Source organism: Sinocyclocheilus grahami, unplaced genomic scaffold (assembly GCF_001515645.1).
Source record: "Sinocyclocheilus grahami isolate Dianchi unplaced genomic scaffold, SAMN03320097.WGS_v1.1 scaffold118.1, whole genome shotgun sequence".
Lineage (NCBI taxonomy): Eukaryota > Metazoa > Chordata > Actinopteri > Cypriniformes > Cyprinidae > Sinocyclocheilus > Sinocyclocheilus grahami.
In genome coordinates this window covers 538,721-556,012 of record NW_015505297.1, presented here as the reverse complement: position 1 = coordinate 556,012, position 17,292 = coordinate 538,721, and the positions used below count along the sequence as shown (strand labels likewise).

At 39.5% G+C, this 17,292-nt stretch overlaps 1 protein-coding gene across 1 annotated transcript in view; it reads right to left on the bottom strand.

Moving 5' to 3' along the window:
- Positions 1-4,845: 4,845 nt before the first annotated feature.
- The window catches only part of LOC107589604 (A-kinase anchor protein 6-like), a 147,596-nt gene continuing 135,149 nt past the window's right edge, over positions 4,846-17,292 (bottom strand). The window contains exons 13-17 of the mRNA XM_016278096.1: positions 13,908-14,123; positions 11,360-11,477; positions 8,149-11,069; positions 7,080-7,199; positions 4,846-5,794 (exon numbers count right to left, since the gene is read on the bottom strand). Of these exons, the coding sequence (XP_016133582.1) occupies positions 5,753-5,794; positions 7,080-7,199; positions 8,149-11,069; positions 11,360-11,477; positions 13,908-14,123 (3,417 nt within the window). The 3' untranslated portion in view covers positions 4,846-5,752. The remainder of the gene's footprint in view (positions 5,795-7,079; positions 7,200-8,148; positions 11,070-11,359; positions 11,478-13,907; positions 14,124-17,292) is intronic.

Genomic DNA, 17,292 nt, shown 5'->3' with positions numbered 1-17,292 from the left:
TCTATTATTAAGAAGTGGAAGGTATTTGGTACAACACAGACCCTCCCTGGATCAGGACGACACTCCTAACTGGATGAAAGAGCCGGAGGAAACTGATCAGAGAGGCGACCAAGAGCCTACAGCAACTCTGACGCAGCTGCAGGAATTTATGACAAAGAGTGGTTATTGTGTGCATGTGACAACAATATCACAAATTCTCCACAAATGTGGCTTGTATTGGAGGGGTGCAAGAAAAAAGCCACTCCTCAAGAAAGGCCACATGCAGTCATGACTGAGCTTCGCCAAAACACACCTTGAAGATTCTGAGGCAGAGGAGACAAAAATTTAATTAATTGGCCTCAACACCAAACGATATGTCATGTGGAAATCCAATACAGCTCACCGTCCAAATAACAGCATTTCTACAGTAAAGCATGGAGGTGGTAATATCCTGTTATGGGGGTGTTTCTCTGCAGCAGGGACTGGAGCACTTGTCAGAATAGAAGGAAACATGGATGGAGCAAAATACTGTCAAATTCTTGAGGAAAATCTGCTGCCCTCTGCCAGAATGTTGTCAATGGGAAAAAGGTTTACCTTTCAACATGAAAATGACCCAAAACACACAGCAAAACTGATCACACAGTGATTGAAGGAGAAAAAGATGAATGTCCTTGCATGGCCTAGTCAGAGCCCAGACTTAAACCCAATTGAAAATCTGTGAAATGACTTGAAGACTGCAGTCCACAAACGCTCACCATCAAATTGAACTGAACTTGAGTAGTTCTGCAAAGAAGAGTGGGCAAATATTGCAAAGTCTAGTCTAGTGCAAAGTTAGTAGAGACATATCACAACAGACTAAAGACTGTAATGAAAGCAAAAGGTGGTTCATCAGAATACTGACACAAGGGGGAGATCCTTTTTCCAACTCAGTGATTCTGCTTTTTTATTTATATATATATATATATATATATATATATATATACATACACACACACACACACACACACAGTATATAATTTATTGCTATGGGGTCAATGAGGATTAGAAATATTCACAAAATTTCAAGAAGAAATAACCAGTATTTTGAGCAGTCTGACAAATGAGTGCGGGTCAAATTGACCCCAACACAAGGAAGGGTTTTAAAGGAACAATTCACCTCAAAAATGAAAATCATTTACTCACACTCATGCCGTTCAAAAACCATATGACCCAAATCCATATGTTTTCTTCTGTGGAACTCAAAAAGAGATATTTAGCAGACTGTTCACACCCCAAAAAGAAAAAAAAAAGAAAGAAAAAAAAACACATTATAAAGTATTGTAAAAGCAGTCCATTCATATATTCAGACTTGAGGTTTGCATGCCAAACACCATTAGATCTCATATAATGTTCATGCCGGTTTGGAAAAGTAAACAATTAGGGAATTTTCATTTTAGGTGAACTATTCCTTTAACGTTATGATAATTAGTTTTCAGGCTTTGACAACAGATCCTCTTCATCGGGAGCTGCTGGAGAAAGTGTCCACTAATCCCAGCTTGATCGAGAAGATCGAAAACTGGTCAACAATGCTGCAGGTGTTTCGCTGTAACTTTGGGGTCTCAACCCGTTTGACGCCAAAACCTGCAGTTGTCCACAAAGACCTCAGATGTTTGTGATCTACTGGATGAGGATCCTATCCAATAAAGATATTTGACCTAACTTAAAAAAAAGGAAATTAATTTTGAAGTATATATATATATATATATATATATATATATATATATATCACATTTTATATATCTACATAAAAAATACATATATATATAGATGTAGATTTATATATATTTTGTTAAATATACTTATACAATTAACATGTTTTACTATAATATTGATGTTTTTCATCAAAATTACTAAAAGAAACTATGTACTGTGTGATTTTCTACTACTTACTTAATTGATAATTATGCTCTTGGCTCTTCTGTTTCTTTTCCAGTACAATAACCGAACTGAAGATACAATAAAGAAATGAAGAAAACAAGGTAATTTCATTCCCCATAAATGCTTCTTGGCAGCTCAGATCTGACTAGCATCCTCACAGCTTGAGCTGAACAGCCATGATGCTATTTCCCAGTCTTTCAAAGGCCTATCATTACTTTGAAACATAAAAGCTAGTGATGTATAGACATCCTGTCAACATATAGAACTCTGTGCTATGGTGACATGTCACATTTAATATCGTGCCTTCACATCAAATTTTCTTACACCGTCGAGCCAGCGGTCCAGCGCTCTGATGAAACCTGTACATGTTTGCATTGACACATGCTTTAAAAATAAAACAAAAGACAAAAAATGGTGAAAAGATAGAGAAGATAATTGATTGAATTTAAATGAGTGAATCTGACATCAGTACAGGCAGCTTGTGCATCTTTACTGATGCAAAAAATGGCATGTTTCATGCAGATGTGATCAAAAGTGAGAAACCGTTAAACAGCATAAAGTTTTCAGTTCATGTCCACCAAACTAAAAAGGCATTTCTGACATTTGAAGGTCATTCTCGAGTTCTTTTATCGCACTTAAACTCATGTGGAAAAAATCACCCACAACTTGTCTTCTTTGTCACATAATGTCATATAATCAACAGCGATCTTTTCAACAAAGAGACTTCAACTTATTAATTTTTCCATCTATGCCTGGGCAAAGCCTCCAAATCAACATTCTAACTGGCTGTAATTGCAAAGCCACCATGGTTCGATACACATGACCTTTACTACCTTTAAAGCCATTTCCATTTCATACAAAAATGTCCTGTTAATTGCAAAAGGGGGAATAATTTGTTCACCATGCAGTGTTTTGAAGACAGTGTAAGAATTCATTTCCATCCTAATTTATCAATGCCATCGTCCAATGCCAAAAAATGTATTTTAAATATTACCGTGACTTTCCCGCTCAAATGTAATATGGATCCGAAGCATTCACTCTGGACAAACACTGCAAGAATAAAGAGGTCAGACAGTTTTATAATGTTTGGTTTTCATTGCATCTGTGCATATTTTTTCAACTATTTAGTTCTGATGGGGGGTTAGTACGAACTTTGGATTCCTTTTTTGTGTTTTGTCTTTGCTTCATTTTAAAATAAAATAAGTGAACGTGAACACAAAAGATCACTGTTCACCAGATAAATGTGCTTAAAGCAATAGTTCACCCCAAAATTAAAATTTGCTTAAAATTTTCTCACCCTCAGGCCATCCAAGATATAGATTTGGAGAAATGTAGCATTCCATCACTTGCTCACCAATGGATCCTCTGCAGTGAATGGGTGCCGTCAGAATGAGAGTCCAAACAGCTGATAAAAACATCACAATAATCCACAAGTAACCCACAGCACTCCAGTCCATCAGTTAACATCTAGTGAAACGAAAAGCTACGTGTTTAAGAAAGAAATCCATCATTTTGGCATTTCATTCTAATCCATCACTTCTTACCAAAATACAAGTCCATAATTCATATTAATGCTTGTGGATTACTGTGATGTTTTTATCAGATGTTTGGACTCTCATTCTGACGGCACCCATTCACTACAGAGCATCCGTTGGTGAGCAAGTGATGTCATGTTAAATTTCTCCAAATCTGTTCTGATGAAGAAACAAACTAATCTACATTTCGGATGGCCTGAGGGTGAGTATATTATCAGCAAATTTGAATTTTTGGGTGAACTATTCCTTTAATTATCATGAAAGCGTTTGATTTTGAATTATAGTGTGACTGGTTTGGTGAAATACAGTAACCAACTGTACTCCAGTTTCATTAGGAACCAGACACACGTTGCTTTCTCGTCCTCCATGAGTTTTTCATTCCCGCCGACTGATTTTGTTCCGGTGCAAGCGCGCACTCATCATCAACAAACACGCAATCCTGCAGGAGCCGATGGGCGATTATGGCAGAGAGCTTATCATCAGGCCGCGGCGGTGCAATCAGGAGAGCGCTTGATTGGCTGTCGAAGAGTTCCAGAGGTTCCGATGCCACTGTATATCTGAATCTCTGAGGGCCCGTCACAATCTTCAGAGTCATCAGGACTTCCTGTAAACAGCATATTAGCCACAAAAATAACCGGCTGAACTTCATAAAGCTGATGCATATGACCCATTATCTACAGTATGTTGCTATGATGAAAGAGTCTTGAGATTTCTACACATGTATAGTTGCATGTTTCATGTGCATTTTGAATGATACTGTATAATGGAAATTATAAGATTGAAGTGCATTCAGAACAAGGGTATTTTCACGAATGGCAGGTTGGGGCAAGTTGTCACATTCAAAAGTTGTAATTTTCTAGAATTTATTACTTGATTATGTATTACTTAATTACCTAATTTCAGAGGTAAAATGGTTCGGTTTTGTATGTTTACTTTTTTGTTTTACATTTCTGTGGTCTTATGAATTTTTACTTTTTGAATTGCATTTTGCTGAATAAAATAATAAATATTGCGAGGATATAATACATTTTAAATGCGGGTTTGTAGCGCAAGATTTTAAAAAAAGGAGAAAAGAAAAAAACCACTTCATATAGTATTTCTTAATTCAAAATAAGGCTACTCGTCAGCATACATTTTCAGAAACAGCAGATTCACATTGAGACAACTTACCCCATGTACGATAACATCCCTGAAATAGAAGCAAATATGTCAGTATTTGTTCTATGAACTGTATGTTTTGTTGAGCAATAATGGTAAAAATCTTACATTTTGTTTCATAGTTAACATTTTGAAACTGTCTTTCAGTACTTATCCGATCCCTAGAAATATTCCCTGCTGTAAAAACTGTGACAACTTGCCCCAGTCTCCCTTATTACATGTGAAAAGAATGCAGTGTGCAATAGTTCATTAAATTAGGTTTATTTATGGAAGTTTTCTTGTACATAGTTCACCATGCAGTCTAACAGTAACTATTTATCCACGTCACGTAACACAAACAGTAACACGACCATGAAGTAATATGACATTGTTATACACCAGGGTTTGAATGTACAGTTTACATATTTACAGATGCCCATTTGTCATTCTCAGCCTTGCCACACGTCTGCTTTCTCACCGATCACAGGACACACAACAGGGGTGAAGCAGTGTGTAACAAAATATAGTAACTGCAAGGCACAAAATGTTTATACATTTCTTTGTTTATCAGGGAGTTTAAAAAAAACGGTATCGCATCAAACTGCCAAAGATCACATGCCACACAACATCACACAAGCGTCGTGTTGCATAGAAACTGTGGCGCTACGTCAGTCGACTAGAGAGGAACGTGAAGCCTGTTTGATAACCTCCACGTGAGTGATCTCACAGTGTGGGGACCACAATGTCACGTCTCATTCGAGGCTGATTAGGACCACATTACTGATTGATGGGGCGATCCTCAAATAACATGCCTCAACGTTTAGGCATGAAACAGCTGAAACTGCTTAGAAGTTGCTAGCTGGCTGATCAGGTCTAGTATCATCAGGGATATGACAGAAGAGGCTTATGTGTACTTTAGTGGTGTACTTTCAGTGTCAGATGGGGTTGGGATGGTGGAAGACTGGTGAGGTAGCTCCGTCTCGTGTGGAGCATGAAGTGGTGGTCACCAGGAGGGCAAAGGTCACAGGTAAATAGTAAAGCAGCCAGGAGGAAGAGGATGAGGGAGCTGAGGATGAAGGAATTAGATCTCTAAAGTGCCAAACTAATGACCCATGCACTAACATCCACTTAGGTGTCCGTTCCAGACCCCCACATCAGACCACAGAGAGCCTCAACTAGATCAGTCAGCGTTTACACACAGGTGTGGCGAGACTTCCAGAGAATCTCTACAAGAAAAGCACACAGATTCACATAGTTAGTTACATATACAAATACATATACACACACTCAGAATTACACACACATTAAAATATAATTTCTTGTAAACAGCGACGTAACCTAAATTCAGCACATAATTTATATACATATCAACATCCTGTGGACAATTAAATTCTAATTCACCAAGATATTATATGTACAATAAAGCATTGCATTTGATTTGTATGTGTGTTAGTTTGGCTCAGGTCTTCTCTGTCATGTGACACTGCAGTGCATTTGACTGTGCAGTGTGAGCTGAACCCACAATGACCGCAGGGCTGACATGATAGTGTCTGTAGAGACAGATAGTTGGCTCTCTCTGCTGTTTACCGTGTCCCTGAAGCCTTGGGCGCTTGCTGAAATGTGTCCGACTCACCAACTACTAACAGTCTTCAAGATGACCTTCCCTTTGTATCATATGACCGTTATCATTTCACCATTTATGTATGTGGTGGTTACTCCAAAACTCACATTTTCTTAGAAATATTTGTGAAGTGTTAGCTAGCCGCAGGGTTGTGCATCATTCAGAACTGCCTTCTATAAATGTATGCTCATGAACTGAAATGTAGCCAATTCCTAAAAACACAATTTTGCCCGGTACTAGCTCAAGTTTGTGTGTTTTCCGCCAGATTACAACGTGTTGTATATTGTTGCAGTCAGGAAATTTATTAGAGACTAAGAAAGCAGCTCTGTTTAAGTTTTCCATCTGCTGTATATGCTTTTCATCAAGAGAAATGATTGCCGACCGACACACGTTCATTATTTCAGCCCTGCGCTGATGAGGCCACAGCAGCGACAGAGAGAGAGACAGTAAGAGAGAAAGACTGAGAAAAATGGGAAAACAATTCCAAAGCTAACCCCATTGGATATATGGACCACGTTATGTAATTAATGCTTTTCAAACCAATTTACTGGTAAAGGAGTCATCATGTAGAAAGTACAGTGGCCTATAATTTAAACCATAACACTGTCGGTCCAGACCAGGCATTTGCGTCATCGAGAAGTGAGCCTTTGGGTTTTTATCAAGCAGAATTTCACAACCAACAAACAATGGAAAAGCACAAAACAGGCTCATTTTAAAGCACGCTACTAATAAATCATGCTAACATGCATTATGGAATGCACTGGAAAATGAGGTTGTTTGCAATGTAACGCTTGACGTCAAAAAGACCCCGCGGCTGTTTTTCAGCGGTGCGGTAGAAGTGGCCGGGGGGGAGAGGTTGTGTGTGTTGAAGCGAGTCTTATAGCAAGTACCTTGACCTGAGGCCTGCTGCTGACTCTACTCCTTCCTGCAGATGAGCTATCTGTCTGCGGACCGCTGATCTGAGCCCTGCAGCCCTCCGCAACACCACCGCTGCTCTCTGACCTTGCCAGCTGGAAGAGAGAGAACAAGAGAAATGTTACATTCATAATTTTTTTGTTTCATAAAATTTGTTCATTTGTTAGTTTACATTACATTTACTTTTTAAATTAAATTAAATAAAATTTTTAATGAAGTTAAATTAAATTATTAAAATTGCTCTTTGAATTTTGTATTTCTGCGCCAATAAAGTTACTAAACAATATAGCAAAAATAATGATTGTTTGCAGACAGGTTTCACAAAAACTTATCTTCCACTGGAAAAGTGTTTACAGAAATGTCAACCAAAAAATTCTTAATTTCCTAAAATGTTCTAAAAATAGCTGTCTTTGCATATTAAATTAGAATACTATAAATTATTTTAACATTAAAAAATTAAAATGTAATATATACCAATAAAGTTAAAATAGTTCCCTTTCTGTTTTCATATGAAACCATCCAGCTATTTTAATGAAATCAATATGTCCATATGAGTACAAACACTGAAATTCAATTGATTACTTACTAAAATTTATTCTGTGTTTTCAGTCTCAATGATTAGCTGGAAAAAAGGAACTTAATTTGCCTAATATAAGGTCAAATGTAGGATTTGCAGACAGAGTTGGAAGCAAGCAGGGAGAAGTTTGCATATGAAATAGAAAACTACTTAAAAAGAACACAAATACATGCTAATTCAGTCATGAAATTAAGTAATGATCCTCGCCTCATTCTTGCTTATGAATCATAATATAATCTGACTGATTATGATTATTCTGTTCTGTAGACCTTAAAATTTTAAATCTACGCCTGCAAATCCTTCTTCCATTAGCACTTCAGGGGAAAAGCACCAAGGAGGGGTGAGAAGGGGGTGAGAGAATGAATAAAAATCCCCTCTTAAATATTTAGTCAATGAGATGAATTCAGCAGAAATGCACACCGCTCTCATTACAAGCAGATAGAGCGCGGTGTAACGTCGAAACACACCTGTTTATGAGTCGACTTGGCTTCCTGTTGAGAGCGGCGCCCCTTCCCGACGTTCTTCTGTTTCATCAACTGTGAAGCAAGAGCCCTTTCATCGCTATCAGTCTTCCTTATCAGCGGACAGTTAATTTTGGGATTAATATAAAGGCTGTCATCCTCTTTTAAAGGATTTGTAGTGGAGCAAGAGACTCTTATCTTAGTCATTACAGGGGAAATATTGGATTCAAGCATTTTAGTATCTGCAAAACATTCAACAGTATCTATCGGGGTTTCACATGGCAAAGGATTAAGATAAGGCGCCTCATTATGGCACTCTGGCTGGCTACCAGCTACACTTCCATGAGAAATACCATGTGCTTTTTGGTATTCATCGCAGCCCGATGAAGGTGCTGGGCTCGGGAGACTGGCCGGCTCTATTAGTTTGGCGGCGTGTCTCGTGGGCCGTTTGCTAATGGACATGCTGTAACAGAGAGGAGGGCCCAAGTACACTTCCTCGGTGCAGGCTTCGAAGAGTGGTTCTTCGTCACGGAGATCTGGCGTACTCGAAAGAATCGGGGAGCTGCTCTTGTCTTCCGCGCAGGTGCTGACCTCTCCACAGTCACTATCGTGCGAGGACAGTGACAGATAGGAGTAGAAGTCACCCTTGCGCAAATGGATAATTCGATGGGAGTGCTCGAGGACCTTCTCTCTGATCTGAGATACAGACGTTGGGCTACAAACCTCCGTAGGCTGCTCTGCCTGCGCCTCTTTGGTCTTCAGGGCCACAGATGTCATGTCAATGATCTCCATCACAAAGTCATGGACACTGTCACTCTTGGCCTCTTCAGAGATGAAAGCAGGGTGGCTGCAGCTATCTGAAGAGCTTTCTTGATGGTTCTCATGGACGTCATTCAGAAAGGCGGCGAGTTGCTTCTGTCGGCTGTGAGCGTGTGCAGCTAACCCTGAACACTCGTTTATGAGAGAGATGGAGGGGGAGGGACAGTGGGAATTGTGACAGGGCAGCTCGCCTTTCAACTGCCCTTCAAGGGAGCTCAAGCTCAACTGTTCGTATGAGGATGGTGAGGTGGCGGCCACCATATCGCTTTTGACGTCATCCGCCACATAACAGTTTTTAAATGATTCCCCTTTCTTGGTTAGCAGACTTCCCTCTTCCCTCAGCAGATCGTTGTCTTCATCTTTCCCTTCGATGTGAGTGCTTTCGACATTGCCGTTCTCCATGTCGTCCACGAAGTGGCTGATATAGCTACTGGTGGCGTCCCTTCGGTTGCCATCCACCTCCCGTTGCTTGAGGCTCTTGTTTTTACCATTAGTGTTGGCTTCCAAGAGTTTCAGCGCAGACTGGCTGAGAAGGTTACGATCGTTGGCGGTCTTAACGGGCGACAGGATCTCTTTAGACATGGTGCCACACTGCAGTTCATCCACTAGATCTGCCTCATTTTTCTCTTTATTCTGAGATCTAGGCTTCATCCAGCTTTGAAACTCACCCTTTATATAATCCAGCCCAAGAGCAAGGGAACCTTCAATGTACTCCTCCTCTGAGGTTACACTAGAGTCGTCATCGTCTTTAATACCGAGCTCTTCTTCGGTAAGCGTCAGAGTGGAGCTGGAGAGAAGATCACTGTCATCCTCATCATCAGTACAGGCTGAAGTGCAGGAAACATTGACGACCATACTGATGCTTGCGTCGGTCTCGTCGGTTTGTTTACGGAAGGATGCGTTGGACTCAGCAGCCACGCAACGGTTCATTTGCACAGCTAGGTCCTCGGATGCCACGGATGAGTCCTCAGTGCTGCTCAACTCTGTCAGAGAGGCTGCAGAGCTCTCGTTAATGGAGGAGGGAGCACCAGCCGAGTGTGACCCATGCCACAGCGAGCTGCTCTGGAGCGTTACGTCAGAGACGCTACGTGTCATCTTCATTACAAGAGGGCTTTGGATGTTCTCAAGGCGTTTTAGAAGTTCCAGAGTTCTTTTGCTGAGTTCCCCCGTGGACTCCACAGTCGATTCAATGTCCCTCAGACTTTCCTTACTCCCCACATCTTCTGCGCTCTTACATGGAGCGAGCCAACTTTCCAGGGAAGTGCTACGAGTCAGTGCTTCTTTGCTCGATGGGAATAACTCTCCTACTGCGAAAAGAGAGTCAAGGGAAGACCCCTGGGAGAGCTGTGCCAACTCCTTTTCGAGCTTTCGGTGTGTAGTCCCCCTCTCTTCATCTCTGCTCATGTTGAGATATTTGTCGTTAGCCTCTTGGCTTAGCCCAAAGCCGTTGGCATGAATCTTCCCTGGCTCCTTGTGGTGTTTCCTCTTGCTTTCTCCACTATCCTCTTTTTTCTTTCTCATGATATGCCATCGCTGGTCTCTCTGCCCAATGGTTAGACTGTCACCATATTCTGCACACTTGTTGGCACGCTCCAAAACTCTGTCTATGTCTTCATCTGAGACTCTGTCTCCATTGAGTGAATCTTCTCTGGTAGGAAGGGTGAGAGTAACACAAACTTTCGGATCATCATTCTGGAACAGCAGGCAAACCTCAGAGTTACCTGTGGTCTCCATGTCCCCTTCACTAACTATCCCACTTTCGCTCTCGGATCTCCTGGCTGAATCCGATAGCAGCCCCTGCTTCCCCTTCAACAGGTCTCCCAGGATATCAGGCAAAGATTCAGCTGAGGAGAAGGAGGAATCCATGCTCTGGCGCTTCAGCAGTGACTGTTGGGATTTGGTTGAGGATGATTTGTGATTATACTGGGGTTGTTGGTAGAGTTCAACATAAGGCAGACTGTAAACCTGATAAACACGAGACGAAGAGACATTCAATTCTGCCGAGCTCAAGGCTGCTCCGCACCGTGTGTCATTTAGGCATGACTCGGTGAGACTTAAAGGCTCCTTTGGGGAATTAAGGTGGGACTTAGATCCAGGGTTTTGCTCATCTTCACAGTCCTGTACAAAGATTCAGCTGAGGAGAAGGAGGAATCCATGCTCTGGCGCTTCAGTAGTGACTGTTGGGATTTGGTTGAGGATGATTTGTGATTATACTGGGGTTGTTGGTAGAGTTCAACATAAGGCAGACTGTAAACCTGATAAACACGAGACGAAGAGACATTAAATTCTGCCGAGCTCAAGGCTGCTCCGCACCGTGTGTCATTTAGGCATGACTCGGTGAGACTTAAAGGCTCCTTTGGGGAATTAAGGTGGGACTTAGATCCAGGGTTTTGCTCATCTTCACAGTCCTGTGTATCCAGATCGCAGATGGTCATGTCCATCTCGTCCCACTCCCAAGAGTCTTCTGTCTGGCCATGGAGGTCCATGAGAGAAGGCTCAATGAGGTTCTCAGGGACCTGTAGGGGAGAGAAGAAAAGACTTCAGGGGCAAATAAATACTTGGTTGGACTTTTAATTAGATGAAATGCAAAGTTAATCTATGACAAATATGTTTTTGCTTAGATATGGGCATTCAGCACAGGGCATAATTACACAAATTGCTTTGCTTCTTGTTCAAGCAGGAAGTGTCTATTTATATGATCCTCTTTATCTCATTAATCTAATAAACTGGCAAATCTAACACTTGCTTTGTATGTCATATATCCCATAAAATGAATTTTTATTAGATTTCTGTTTATTCTCTTTCTGCTGATGAGGAAAATACTAATGTACTGGCTTGGATCGCTAGTGCATGATAAAAACCCTCAAATGTGAGAACAATCAATCAGTCTAATCAAATAAAAATAATTTCAGTTTGCTGCCTCAGCTAACATTTGTACCCCGACTGCAGCACACAATGTTTTAATCAGATAGACTAATTATAACCTTTAGCTATGCCATTACAAAAGTCATTTTGCCATTTTGTAAAAGGTTAAACTGCTACTCTATTCAACTTTAGAGTGAAATCATCTAATAACTTGACAATGTCAATTAAAGCTCATTTGAAACTTTTTTTTTCCCTTTTAACACTCACTCTTTCACTGGTTTACCACTCCCTTAAGAGCAGGTGAAAGTTAACTTAAAAACCATCATGTCTTTCGTTGACCTTCAAACATTAAAAAAAAAAAAATCCTCCTAAAAATGAAAGAGTAATGATTGTATTTTTTTTTTCAGACACCAGACTTGTTCTGAGCAAGGCCTCCTGAAGCATTCAACAGTCAGCTATTTCATCATCTCACAAAGTGTACTGTATTCACAAAAACAAACTCTCCCTATTATTTTTCTTTTCCTTTCTTCTGCACCCGCAAAGAAGTGAAATTGCACTTCAGCCCCGCAAGGTCAAGCTGAGCGAGGGGCGAGTAATTTGTCTTCTCCGTGTAAGTGAGTGGACGCTCACAAACAGGTTGCTGGGCTTTTCTGCATGAAGCATGCAGCCTCCCCAGAGCCCTGCTGCTGCCATGCAGGAATGCACAACATCTACATGACAAAAGGCGAAGTCTAGCCCTCGGCCCACTCCCCAGTTTAACACGCACTGTAACGGTCCCACACATACAATAAGAGACTAGTTAAGGGTTCCGTTTTCAGGATGGGAAGTCTTTTTATATTGCAGTGAACACGGTATGTGCACATGTTATGTCCTTTAAGAGACTACTTCCTCCCTTTCAGTGCAGGATAGGGACACAGTTATTTCATTGCTACGGGTTACTCAATTTACATTTAGAACAGTCAGTTATTTCTGGCAGCACCTGTAATCGATTGAGTTCACAGTACAGTAAGTATCTTGGGAACGCATCTAGCCACTGTCCTCTTACTATGTGTATTCAAGAATAATATGTGGCCACTTCCCTGCCTTATACATCATTCTTATTGCACTGTTACAGCGGTGCTGCACTATATTATTGGAACTAGAGTATTTCTGCTTAACAAATGGTCCTGGACAGCTTCCTTTGAGCAGAGCAACATATGAGGATATCTTTGAAAAGCCTATTCAATGAGTTCAATAAAATATGTATAACAACATTGATTTTTAGAATTATAATGGTTATATTAGGAAGCAACATCTCCTAGCTGACATATTGTGTAAATGGATTGTCAAAGACTAAGACATTTTTATACAAAATACTGCAAAATAACTGTATTAAGGACATGATGGATGTACACTTGCTGAATTAAACATCCAACATAGTAAGGTCTATGTGTCAACAACATAGCATACTAATTTTTAATCATTACCTTAAGTAAGCACAGGGAAAAATACCCCAGACATTTTAGGCAATTTAGAAATCCCAGCCAGGACATTTTCGTGAAAAAGAGTACATATAATAACCCTAATACTACTGTTTATCATTTCATACTGTTCACATACTGAGGTGAATTCACTAAACCAGCGTATAGTGCCACTTTACACTATACGCTGGTATAGCACTGTACCATGTATATTTGAATTACACAATTTACTTATAGATTGTAAATTTTTTTAGTATTATGGAAAATAGGAGGTAAGCAATTTGTTTAATTAAAAGAGGTGTTTGTGTGTATTTGCAAGATGGGAAATTGCATCATGCAAATAGTGTTTTTTTTAGCTTGTTTGCATCGATTTGCATAATTCCTTTAGTGAAGTAGGTGCTAAATAATGCAAACAGAGCACACAACTACTTTTTTAAAAACAGTATACAGTACACAGTGTGCAGTAAACAGTATGCTAGTATGCCACTCCACCACAAACACAATTAAACCGCCCATAGTGTGGATATCAAGACAGCACTACCTGTGCATGCACCACCCTGTTTATATTCACAACGCATGTTATCTTGTTTACTTGTAACTGTAGTGTAAAGCATATGTGACCTGGTCTCTGCCCAGCGAGCGTTTCAGTCTGGTCTGCCACTGAAGGACCTGCATGACGATGGCCTCCCAACGTCTCTCCAGGTTGACCTGCAGCAGCTGCAGCGACTGGCGCTCTGCCTCTGAGCTCTGCTGTTCAGGCCCATCCAGCAGCCTCTGACAGAGCCTCAGCACGGAGGAAATGCCCTTCCGTCTGCCCCGCACCTCCATACACAGAGCCTGCAGAGACAGGAGCAGGTCAGTCCTCTCATGCACTCATAGACTGTGTTAGTAAACAGGGTTTAACATCCCTGTCATCAGGGTTCATATGTTAATGCCAGAGACTTTTTTAATGAAAGAAAGCTTTACTTTGACTTAACTCTAAAAGCATAACTTTGAAACTGCAGATTGCCAAGCTACAAGCTACTAATAATTTAAAGAGTTTAAAACTACAGTCAAGTTAGAACAAACCTAAATAATAAAACTAAATACTCTAAATGACAGAAATTAATATAAAAAACATTGATTAAAAGCAGTATTACAAAAAAAAACCTAAATGAAACTAAAAACACTAACTGATAGAAATTAATACAAAAAACATTTATTAAAAGCGGTTTAAAAAAATAAATAAGACTAAGAAACACTCTAATTGATAGAAATTAATACAAAAATAATCTTTATAAAACAAACCTTAATAATAAAACTAAAAACACTAATTGATAGACATGAATGCAAAAAACACTGATAAGCTGTATTAAAAACCAAAATAATAAATCTAAAACTGTGCTAGAAATGAATACAAAAAACATTTATAGAAAGCTGTATAAAAAAACGAAATAATAAATCTAAAAACATAGTGATAGAAATTAATAAAAAAAGAAAAACATGTACACACACAAAAATTTTTTAAACAAAAACTAAAAACTGATAGAAATGAATAAAAAAAAACATTGATAAAAGTAAGTTTTGCTAAAAAGACTAAAATAACGTAAATTGCTACAAAAAGATCAAATTAATGCTGTGCAGGGACTTCTGGGAACACTTGATTAATTTGATGACTCATATGAATCAGTGAATCATTTTTTGGTGCCGGTTCATTGACACGAACAGTCCAAATAACTAGTGATGCATACTTAAAAAAGATGACGCAAAATGCTGCTCAGGGACTTCTGGGAACATTACTGAATTTTATTAAAAAGAATCAAACTAATTGATTCTTTTAAAGTGAAACGAATCATTAAAATTAATCAGACTTTCCAGAGTTACTTGAAAAATGGAGACATTCTAAAACAGTTCTAGAACATATTTACATAAGACTTATAATAAGGTCTTATACACAATACAAAGTAACAAAAATAGTGAGAATAATAACACTACACCTGTTGGTGCAAAAAACACTTTGCCACACAAAAAAGCTGAGCTACCAAAAATATAGTACAGTCTATAAAAATTAATTTTAATGGCCTATTCTCCATCATTTGCCACAACTGCAACATAGGGTTTATTGCTAGCCATGCATGTGAACTCACTGCACCTCAGAGTTTCCGTGGCATGAATGAACATAGTGAATGAAGAGAGAGAGACAGATGGAATGACATTGAGAGAGAAAGAGAGACTCCCGTGTGCTTGATGAGGTCTCCACAACAATTCAGCCTGTCAGGAGCGTGTAAATCACATCCCCCTCTCCCCATAAACACGACAGAATTAAATATTTAAAGGCCAAAGCTGCACTCCCATGCTTCAGTGTCCAGCTATGACACTTGTTTAATGAAACCGCCAGAGCATATAGACTCTCCCAAAGACGACCACGCCGGTGCACAGACCACATACACTCGTTTTGGAGGGACACTCTCTGACCTGCACCAAAACCCCCTTTAAATATGCAGCGGCAGCTTTGCAAAGAGACGGTGCTACTCCATGTGCGTTATGGGACGAAAACATTCAGAAAACAATTTATGCAAATCCCGCCAGCCCCGAAAAGCACCGCCTTACATTTTCTGTACATTTTTCAATAAATATTAAACACCATTACATTTCACCATTACATTTAAATTGGATTTTATTTTTCCTGGAGTGCTTCGCTCCTCTGTTTTCCCTCTCCCGTGTCTTTTAAACAGGTAATGAGACTGTAAAATTCAATGGCAGCGTGCTGGAGAGGAGGCCGAGGAGCGGACGCACTGATAGAGTTATCATGCACAAGAATTGAAACTTTGACAGATAGAAATGTGTGAGGTGATGGAAAACTGGCCCTCAAATGGACACTTTTTTTAATGGCGTACGGTGTCTGGGAAATGTAGTGGCCTCTGTACTGGTACTCTTAAAGACATGCAAATATTTTACGCCAAAATAGCTGGTCTCAGTCAAAGTTAGACTTGTAGATGTCGTTCAGCCTCTAGTGTCAGCTTACAATACATGCACAAAAAACAGATTTTTTTTTTATTCTGCATCTGCAAGTTAGCAAGACTTCTCCACACCTAGACTACACAGAGTATTTTGTCTTATTTTACAGCTAAAACATCTTAAAATTCTTAAAACAAGATGAATTTACTTTAGAAGCAGCACTGCATAAAATATTAAGACTTGTTTTTATAGATTGTCTCTTTAATACGCGTGTATCTTTAATGTCTCACTGCACTGGCAGATTTTTAGTACATGTTTTAAGTATAAACAAGTTAAGTGCAAAAATCTGTCAGTGCAATAGGCAAGGCAAGGCAAGGCAAGTTTATTTGTATAGCACATTTCATACACAATGGTAATTCAAAGTGCTTTACATAAAAGAAAATAAAGACAATAATCACAACAATAAAACAAGGAATTTAAAAACTTTGAAAATTATTTTTTTTAAAGATTTGATTTAAGAGGTTTAAAATGAATTTAAGAAGACGATTATACATATAATATAGTGCAATCAGTTCGGACATCGCACAGTGCTCATTCAATAAATGCACAGCTAAACAGATGAGTTTTGAGTCTGCATTTAAATGTGACTAATGTTTTAGCACATCTGATCTCTTCTGGAAGCTGATTCCAACTGCGGGTGGCATAATAACTAAAAGCACATTCCCCTTGTTTTGTGTGAACCCTTGGTATTTCTAACTGACTCGATCCTAATGATCTGAGTGGTCTGTTAGGTTTATATTCAGTGAGCATATCTGCTATATATTTAGGTCCTAGGCCATTGAGTGATTTATAAACGAGTAAAAGTACTTTAAAATCAATCCTAAATATAACTGGAAGCCAGTGTAAGGACCTGAGGACTGGTGTAATATGCTCAGATTTTCTGGTTCTAGTAAGAATTCTGGCAGCAGTGTTCTGGATGAGCTGCAGCTGTCTAATGGTCTTCTTGGGAAGGCCGGTGAGGAGACCATTACAATAGTACACCCTGCTGGTAATAAAGGCATGAACAAGT